Raw genomic sequence first — 10,222 nt, 5'->3', positions numbered from 1 at the left:
GTTTATATCCTGTCCCCTCCACCACAAGGAAATTTGAAAGCTCAGCATGCACACAAAGTATCCATGGGGTCATGAATAGCCACCGGAGGTGGGGTGTTCTGTGTTCAACTCCCAGCCTCTGTCACCATTGCAACTTTGTTTGTGACACTGTTGCAGATTTGAAGAGCTGCCTCGTGGGTTTTGTACAGTCCCTTGGACTTCATTGATACTTATGCAAAAAATGAATCAATGGCCATTGCTTTTAGTCAATTTTGCCTGAATGGTAAAAGTTCTCAGCATCATTAAACTATTCAACAACTCACTTGGAGGTGGATTAAAGTGATATGTCATTTGAGGAATAAGACAAAGGATGACACAAGTTGCTCCTATCCATTTATTAAACAAATCCTTTACGATGATTTCATACAAGATTAGGATTCAGAAAACCTATGGTTTTCTCTACATACAAAAATACAGATTTTTTAAAAAACACTATGAAAACAGACATGTACCATGAGATTATTTTTTGTAGAGCTCAGTATCTTGGTGTATCAAAAAGAACAGAGGAAATATTAGCATTGATCAAAACAAGACAGCCACATTAAACTGTAAATTACCAATAAAAAGTCATGCCAATATACAAAGCAAAACTTACAGAAGTACACCGCTTAAGAATAAATTTTAAAACGGACAAGATCAAGCAGCGCTTTAGTGATTGCATTCAGTATCACAAGAAAGGTAAAAAATCATTACTACAATCCATCTTGAAATTTATAAAATGTATACTAATATTGCAAATTAAAAGGAAGTGCATGGCATACAGCTATCACTTGTCTCCATAATGATTTCAGGACCAGTTGAACTAAATTTTGGAAAGGTTTCACAGCACATACAGGATTCTGCACATATGGAACCAAAGGGGGTCTGTGCACAGGAAAGCTTCCTGCATACCCAAGTTAAATATTTTTTGCTGCTAAACCAGGAAGGCAGAAGTCATCATCTGAATGCAGAGCAAAGTAATATAATTATGGTGCAAATCTCTTTTGTTAGTGTAAAGGTGCTGTGATTTGCAGTGAAAGCACCTAAGGAAACTGACTGATCTACATGTCAGAATAAAACATTGAAGGCCTAGGTAGGATGAAAGCCACTTTCTTCTGAAGTCTACAGCAAAGCCTGTAGTGACTGCAACAAGATGGCAACTGGAGCAACTTTCTAACCTCTGTTCTTAAGCACATTTACTGTAAGTTAAGTCCCAAGCATTTCAATTATTATTGTTTGTTCAGAGTGTGCTTGGTATTGTACTCTAGGCACATGACTAACCACAGTTATTTGGAAGTAAGAACATTTAAATCCTTGGGACTTGCTTCCAAGAGTGTTTAGTGTGCTGTATACCAAGCAATGGGTTCTCTTAACTCTCTTCTGTACTTAGCTGGAATGTCTGAGTTATTTCACAGTACTCAATAAATCAAGAGAATTAAGGGCAGCTGCATGCTACCAAAAAGAAAACTGGATCCATTCTACCTAATTCAGGAATTGACCGATTCAAAAAGTTAACTCTTGAGTTAACCAAAAGATTCTTCTGCAACCATTTGAGAAGCCCACAATTTGCATTAAATTAAACATTAATAAGCAAAAAGTTAATAACAACTTTCTGGTTTTAATACAAAGAGTATTTCACATACTAGATAACTTAATATTTGAAAGCAAACTAAAATTTTGAGTTCCAAAACACAGGCTTCTATGGTCACAAATCTCATACTGAACAAGAAATATCACAAAATGCAACAATGTTTTTGGTCACCAGAGTTTTGGTTTGTGAAACAGGTCTGCTGGAACACAGCATCAGTCAATGGGAGGGGAACTGAGACACAGATTGCCATTACTTGGGGTTTGAATTTGCATGTCTAGCTCAAGTTGACTGGATTTCATAGGCAGTCCCTTAAAAAGCAAGATGTGTGGAAACGCAACCTTACTACATATTTGAAACTGCTTTAGAAGGAGGGAAAATGACCAGTTCACCCACTAGTGCTACTTTCAATGTACTGCCTTGGGTTGGCACATAAACTGGGTATCACTCCTTTACTGCCAATTTCAAATTGGCTCCACCACTAACCAATTTTACTTTCTACGCAGATTAATTGGGGTCTTCAAAGCGCCTATACTTCCTTAAAAAAAACTTTATTTTGGACATGACAGCACAATTGGAGCATACCTTTCAAGTCCAACTGGAAAGCAGAGTACTTAAGTGCATATTCCAAAAAGAAGCCTTGTTATTTCATTAAGGCTGGTATTTAACAGAAGCTTACAGAAACTACAATTTATGAGCCATTCATGGTTACAAAAATAGTGTTTGTGTGTAGGATCTTAATTTGACTGAGCACGCACGCACACACGCACACAAAGGCACCCTAGGTGAGACTGTGTCTTGTTCGTCAACAGATATGAAAAGGCATAACAAGTGTCAACGTCTCTAATCCAAACTGGGATGATACTATGAATAATAAATATACAGTTTACCTTTTCAATATTGGTATATCAGTTACTTAAACTTCAATATATACAAATAGGTTCCATCCGCAATAATGCAGATGCGAAATTTGTCCACAGAAGACAACTTAAGTGCATCAATTATTCCAGGGTGTCTAGGTGAATGGGAGCTATCCAAGAGTCACTAAATCTGATAACAAATATATGCATTCTCCCTCTGCAAACTTTCACCAAAAGGTGCACTAACAGCAGTGCAGGAGTGCCCTAGGCGTTCATAACATGCAACAAGGGAAATACCAATACACATTCAAGTCTGAAACACTGGACAAATGAAGACAGTATTGAAAGGCAACAATGAAAACTAAGATGTTATAGTGTCTACTGGCCCTGGAAGTGTCAGGCTCCAGCTAGTTTTACTGAAATGTGTAGACAAATAAGTCCTCAGACGGCAATAGAAAGTGTCTGTGGCACACAAAAGTGATTAGCCTCCCCATAATAGACAATTCAAGCTATAAACATGTGTACTCAAAAGTGTCTCACTGAGTTAAATGGAGCTTATGCCCATGTCCGTAGGTATATGATTGCAGCCTAAGCCACATTAAACATGGCTTGTTGGCAGAGCTCATGACTCCTGTCTTACCAAAAGGCCCACTTCAAGAATTGAGAGATTTCATATTACATCTTTGCAAGTGAAGGACATTTTAAAAAGTTACAATCTAAGTCTTTTGCTTCAGAACAGCCTTGCACTCTTGAACAGGACAACTCCAAAGTAAAAGATCGGTGGAATGCATAGAAAAAAGGAATCAGATATTTCCTTCAAACCATCTATTTCTGTGCCTCTCAAGACATTTGAATTGAACTGCAACAGCGGTGTACTGTATTTTACAAAATCATCTGCAGCTGTTTTTTAAAAAGTAGATCCCACCCTTTTGCTTTTCACCTAGAGGATATTAGCACAGCTGTAGGGACCAGCCCTAACTATAGAAGTTTAAACTCCAAAAATATCTACATGTTGCCTTGGGTACTTACGTCTTCATAATTAACTACAAAACAAAGGCTGACAGCAAGCTTTAAAACAGATTGACTAACTTTCCATGAAAATCATAGGGAAGAAATTAACTCAATATTGAAATCACAAAGTCCTATAATATAAATATAAGAATCAATGCTACTGTACAAACTATGCATTAAAAAACTGCTTTTGCCAAGTTTAAAATGATGCATACTTAAAATGGGTAAAAGCAGGGGCGAGGGGAGAGAAACAACTGATGTGGTCCAAAAGGCGTGCGAAAGAGTTATTCAGATACTATCAACTACTAAAAGGAATTCAGCCACTCTTCCAGGACAGATTAAGACAGGCACTATCCCAGATGAGTGATTAACATATACATAAACCGGGTTCCAAATAATATCACACTTTATAAGGTGGATTATTTTGTTTTGGACACAGGTTCAGTCATTCTTTTGAAACAACATAATAGGGAGTGAACCATTCCTACTAGGGCAAATGAATCATTTTCACCAAGAATCCATCTTGGAAGGAACACAAAATCTGATTCTCTATAGAATCTACAGAGAGCTTAATCAAGGTATACATGGTTAATCTCTTACATCAGTGGATACTCCCAGCACCATACAGATCACAACATTTAGCTGGACAGGTAAGCACATATGCATAATGGAGTGAAAAATACAATAAATTGCTGTACTAGAATATACATACATATGACAGTCACTGTCGCTTGCTGCATTTTATTACTTAAAATCTTAAGTTGTGGTGATACTGAATTTAGTCATACTCATAGCATACCCACTGAAATCAATGTACTTAAATCCATTTATTTCAACGGGTCTGCTATCAATATGACTTTGCTGGATAGCATACATAGGCTATGAAAAGGACGCTAGATCTCTAAGGCAATATCAAGTATCCCTGTTCTCTACCACAACTTTAAATCCTGTAAACATTCAATCAAGAGTCATCTTTGTATAGATCATACTCACACTCCCAAACAGAACTGCGACTCACATGGCATTAAGAAACTTCCTTTCAACTTAAGCTAAACTTGGCTGGAAATGAAAACAAGCAAACAAATCTCATAGTGCACAAGGCTTGTGCAGCTGAATCAGTTTGCCCTTAAGCAAGCACTTTCAGAATAATGCAACAAGTTGAATAATGTTTGCAAACTTGAAAGAAAATGTCCAGTTTTTATCTGCAAGTTCTTCAGATATCATTGTCATCTCGTTTTCCTATCTCTCTATATAATATTTGTACTGGTCTGACATCACACTGTGATGACAGTCCAAGTCGCTAAGGTGTGCAAGAGGCACATGGGCTGAGCAGTGACTTGGATGTCAGCCCTTGCAGAATTTCATCTCAGAGTCTGAATGGATCACCTTAGGAAGAGGATGTGAGTTGGGAAGATGCTGCTATGACCTGCCAAGGAGAAGCTCTTTTCTCTGGCACTAACAGAGGCTTTGTCTGGCAGTTGAGAAAGACAGAGAAAACTGGGGAGGGGGCAGGCTGAGGTGCAAAACTTAAGCAGGCAGGGGGAGAGGTTGTGATCCTGGAAAGGAAAACTGAGGGACAGAGAGGGGGGTTAGTGAGCTGAGCAAGCAGGGGAGTACTGCCTAGTTTTAACTTATGTACTCTGGACAAAAAACTAGAGAGCTCTCATCACTGCCAATGGGATCTTAATGTCAGGCTCCCTCACTAGCAGGTCATATTACAAATTGCTCTTGAAACTCCACTCAGTTTCAAAAACTGTTTGCCAAGCAGCTTGATGATTTGCTATTCAAGCAGTGCAAGGTCAAAGGACTTCTTGAAAATATGGATCTATGTGCATAATTCTTGGGATCACTGCTTCTGCGTCTAATACTCCCCTCTCTTCCCCCCAAAATCAAATAAAATCCTAAAAAGAAAGCCTCGTCATAGTATCAGGAACACTGCAGGGGAAATTCAGAACAAAAATGTTCTTAAATGTGTGTCCAAGCAGTCTGTGCTTCAGGAATGCCTGCATTTCATTGGAGCATATTGTCAAAGCATACCATAAAATATACAATCTTTTTATATTAAATATGTACCATCACACCAAACCTATCCCTTTCAAATTACAAATGTGTCTCCAATCTAAAAATGTATAGCTATTCTTTGGTCCCCAAAAATACCACTAGAACAAAAAAATGGTTTTCTGGTAGCTTGAGTTCTTTTTCTTACTTTTAACAAATTGGGCAGAAATCAGAATACACCCTTGTTATCTGAGGAAATCAGCCATGGCAATAAGCAGAGTACTCTTGCATTACACAACTTTAAATAAAGTTCCCATTCAAAAAGTAGAAGTTTATACGCTTTCAAAAGGTTCTGGGATTATTACTAAAATATAGCTCTGCACATGACTGTGTAGTGACTGGCATATCTTATACTGTTTCTGCTGACAACAGGACCTATGCAGAGGACTGGATTTCCCTCCAGCCACTCCAGGGACAGCCCACAATTTTCAGGCTTATCTCCACCGCCTCAAGGAGTTCAAAATAGCTTTTTTGAAAAACGGAAGTCAATGCATTCTTAGGATACTGAATCTCACCCCAGCAGCTGGTGCTGAGATCATACACAGCCTTGGACAGTCCCAATTTTTACTTATATTTTTACTAATTTTTACTTTTATTTTAACATTTACTTCAAGTGTTAGGAAAAATAAAGGATCTTAAAGGCTTAAATATGCTTTTAGGATCCAGAAGATTAGAGGGCTCACCAATATCATGCAACATGGTCAACATATATAAAAATGGGGACTCTCACGCTCTACAATCAGTGACATTCAACAGACATTCACAATTCTACTTCCTAGCTTTCAAGGTGCATACACAACTGTCCCAGGAATAAGTGTACCTCCACTGATAACTGTTCATCATCATAATGGAAACATATTGAGAAGAATTACTGATTTCATATACTGATTTTGTGGCTGACCTAAACAACAGATGGAAGAAGCATGAAGCAAGAAGCTAAAGAGAGATTCTAATGACTGGTTCCAAATCCCCTACCCACAGAGTACATTACTTTCCCCATGAAACAGTGCTGGGAAGATTGAGGGGAAACCGGAATTATATAGAATGGTATGTAAACTAAATGAACCACATAAATGCTACTCGGCAAAATAAGTCTTCATCTGTGGACAATTATTCAAACATTTTGTAGATCTGCTCTCATGCCTATACTATTCAGATATCTTTAGCAAAATTCATAAAAAGATTCTAATTCAGAAAATAATACAGAGCAATCTGGATAATCAAAATTTGAAGTCAGACACACACTCTCAGGGTATGTAATTACAGTGGTACCACGGTTTTCGAACATCTCTATTGATAAACAATTTGGTTTTTGAACGCCGTAAATGCTTTGATTTTCAAACACGCCTTGGAAGTCAAACATGCCGCACGGCTTCTGCTGAGTGCAAGATCCTGAGGCCTAGCTGTCAGATATTGAGTTTTCGGTTTTCAAATGTTTCAAAACTCGAACGGTCTTCCGGAATGGATTACATTCGAAAACCAAGGTACCACTGTATATAGTTTTAGGAATATTTCAGTATGGATATGAACCCAACACAAAACAACCCTGACCACAATTGGTTCCTCCTATGGTTGAATGTAAGAGGAACAGAGAGGCTCAATACCAACTTCACATTATTCCCTTGGAAAGTGGAAAAGGAAATCAATGTGTAGTGTATTGAGGTGTTACATCCTAGTTCATACCTGGTTGTGGTCACAAATGGAGTGGGCTTTGTGTTTTCTGTTTAGCAGAAAGCTTATTTTTCACCAGTCAATCCTTGAACTGGCGTGAATGGCTGTTATAGATACACAGTGGAACTGTAGGAGTGTGAGAACTAAAGTTAATTGGGGAATCTAGTTAAGGGAACATACACAGTGGCTGTGTAACTCAATACCTGATTTATGTTATTGCTATCTCTTTCCCTGATGCACTATGTCTACGGTTGGAAACTCCATTTTCAAAAGAACAATCTTTTGCCAGTTCTAACTATCATATTTCTACTGGATGGTGGGAATGTAGACTGAATATCAATCTTCTCTCTGACTCTGCTAACTCAAAGTACTGTGCACCAAGACAATTCTTCACTCTAATGTATCCTTCTCTTCATTTACCACATTTATGGACAAGTATCTTCATTTGAAAAGTTCCGCAATTATGGCCTTCATGCCAATAATTTCTCAAGTCCTCTCTCTCTCTCTTTGTACATGCAAATGCTCACGGCCACCACATGCTCCTCCTTTTTCCTATAAAAGTGAACATTTATTTTTATTTTTAAAAAGTCTGCAGGCTTTTATTTTTCTTCTTCTGGGAAATCCCATTTTGCGTGAGATTTTCACCCATCCAGACGCTGAATCTCTGGGCGATGATCCACTTCTCTGGATTCTGTCCGAGCGCGCATATAATCACTGGTCTGCCTTGTGTTTTGTTGTCGGCTGTTAATTCTCCAATTTTTAACAGCTAAAAATAAATTCACAGCATAAACTGCAGTTGCCAGAAAACCAAATATCTAAACAAAAACAAAAAAAGGAAAAGAATGACATTTTATTGAAGTGATTAAGAATTTAGTAGTTTTATACAGAAATATTGCAGCTGATTGTTGGCTTTTCTGTGTGTTGACCTTATACCTTATAATTACATAGCGTACATTTATACTTTATAGTTCTTGAAAAACAAGCCAGACATATTAAGTCTCTTCATTTTGTTGATTAGGTATTTAACTGCTTGCCTTTTTGGAATTGTCTATCCTGCTGGTACCCTTAATAAAGGGAGATCCATTGATAAGACAATAAGGCACAGCGCCTGAAAATTACTAATAGGACTTCTCTAGAGACCTAAGTTAAGGAATCCATACACCCCAACTGATTCCACTTACAACAACAGGACAGTCATTTAAGCATTGGGAAATGGTCGATGAGCTGATGTCAAGCTACATAGAATACTAAAAGAGTAGCTGCTGAATATATGTAGCCCTCTTTATGATTAACAGTATTAACTTCCTAAGGAAGCTTCTTACTGACACAAGCTAGTGTTCATGTAGCTCACTACTGAAATAGGACAGTGCTAGACAATATTGGTGATTTATGGCATAGCACTGTCTACTTGGAGTTGCAGGTTTCACCACTGTTGCAAACTATGGACCAGACTAGCATGTCAAAGTTAACATCCTATTAATAGCCTCCTCACTGCTTGCAAGCCGACTAAAAAAAATATAGCAGGAAATGATGAATCTTCAGAAAAAGAAAGTTGAGCAAAACATGCAATGCTGTTTAGCACTGTGAAAAGGATACAAGTTAACCGGTTATCTTTCCTATAAACTAATGAAAATAAATTAACATTGTTTCTTACCACAGCTGCAATTTCTGCTCCTTTGTTATGGTTTAGAGCAGCAAGTACAACAGATGCAATGAAAAAGAAAAAAGTGCAGAGTCCAGTATTGACCAAATCCTATTAAAACAGAATTAGACAAGTTATTTCACAGTGACAATGTCTATGTGACTGGTTGAAAACAGAACAATTTTAACAGTTTGCACACAATATATTCTTTATGCAAAAGAGGTAATGATACAGAATAACACATATTATATACACCAATAGATAATTACTGCACTATAATTTAGGGCCTGGCACTGTAATGAACAGGGAGGGGAATTGCTAAGAAAACAAGTAAAGCTTTCTGTAATTTGTTCAGAGCTTCCTTCCATTCCAAGTGATGAACCTTTGTGCAACATGTCTATTCAGCCAAAACTACTGTTCTTTCTTCAAGCCACAAAAATGTTCATGACCGAGCTATAGAGTATATATAGATTTCTTTTTGACTGCTAGCTCTCTGGAAATTAGAAAATAACTCACATGTCTGCCACGTGCATCTACGGCATTATATAATACAGGATATGTGTACTACAAGTTGACTTTTTATTTGCATGGTACAGGATCTGTGTTGACATATATGAATATATCATTTCACACAGTGAAAGAAAAAAATTAAAATGTGTTATTTTCCCTGAAACATAACAAAGCTTTCAGAAACTCCTGCAGTTCAGTTTCATTGACTTGCTGTTACTTAGCAAAGAAACTCAAATAGTTTCAAGCTCAAAGCTTTCCAAACCATCTATTAATATATTGCTACAGGCATAATTATAATTCTGAGGAGTTACAGACATAAAGAAAACTTGTTTGGTATTTTATTGACTTACCAACATGCAAATAACAAAAACAAACAAACAAAATACATAGAACAAACACGCAAACTGATCATAATTTACATATGCCGTTTCTACCACTGCCAACAAATTTGATGCTCTGGTTAGGGATACAGACTATATTTTGGATGCTCTCTATCACAAATACAAATTTCAAGATCACTTTTCTCCCAGCCTAATGTTTTATGAACAACTTAAAGTCCTTCGGAAAGTAAAATCCAGGGGTTCTCAACTATTAGCTTAGGCACACCAAAATGGAGAATTATAATAGAAATATGTTTTGGGTTCAAATTGGCCATTTCCTTGAACATAAACCTGTGAATTAGGTCAACATGCAGAGATTTTGGGGTTGTATGGACATATGTTATTAACAACATAGTGAACTGATGAAAGCTGAATGCAACAAATACAACACTATTCTCAATCTCATGCTCAAATAAGTAGAAAACTTGTGTAATTTGTACATTCACTGAAACAGATTTTTCTGTCTGCAAAATATGTAATCATA

At 37.3% G+C, this 10,222-nt stretch overlaps 1 protein-coding gene across 2 annotated transcripts in view; it reads right to left on the bottom strand.

Moving 5' to 3' along the window:
• Positions 1 to 359: 359 nt before the first annotated feature.
• Positions 360 to 10,222, bottom strand: part of CMTM4 (CKLF like MARVEL transmembrane domain containing 4) — a gene marked incomplete at its 5' end in the record, with an annotated part of 34,204 nt that continues 24,341 nt past the window's right edge. For both annotated transcript variants that reach the window (XM_083452551.1, XM_083452552.1), the window contains 2 exons: positions 360 to 8,021; positions 8,861 to 8,959. In XM_083452551.1, coding sequence (XP_083308677.1) covers positions 7,848 to 8,021; positions 8,861 to 8,959 — 273 coding nt within the window. In that variant the 3' untranslated portion in view covers positions 360 to 7,847. The remainder of the gene's footprint in view (positions 8,022 to 8,860; positions 8,960 to 10,222) is intronic.

The sequence above is a fragment of the Podarcis tiliguerta genome, assembly GCF_965153285.1.
Source record: "Podarcis tiliguerta genome assembly, chromosome: 8".
NCBI classification, from domain to species: Eukaryota; Metazoa; Chordata; class Lepidosauria; order Squamata; family Lacertidae; genus Podarcis; species Podarcis tiliguerta.
This window is presented reverse-complemented; position numbering and strand designations above follow the sequence as displayed.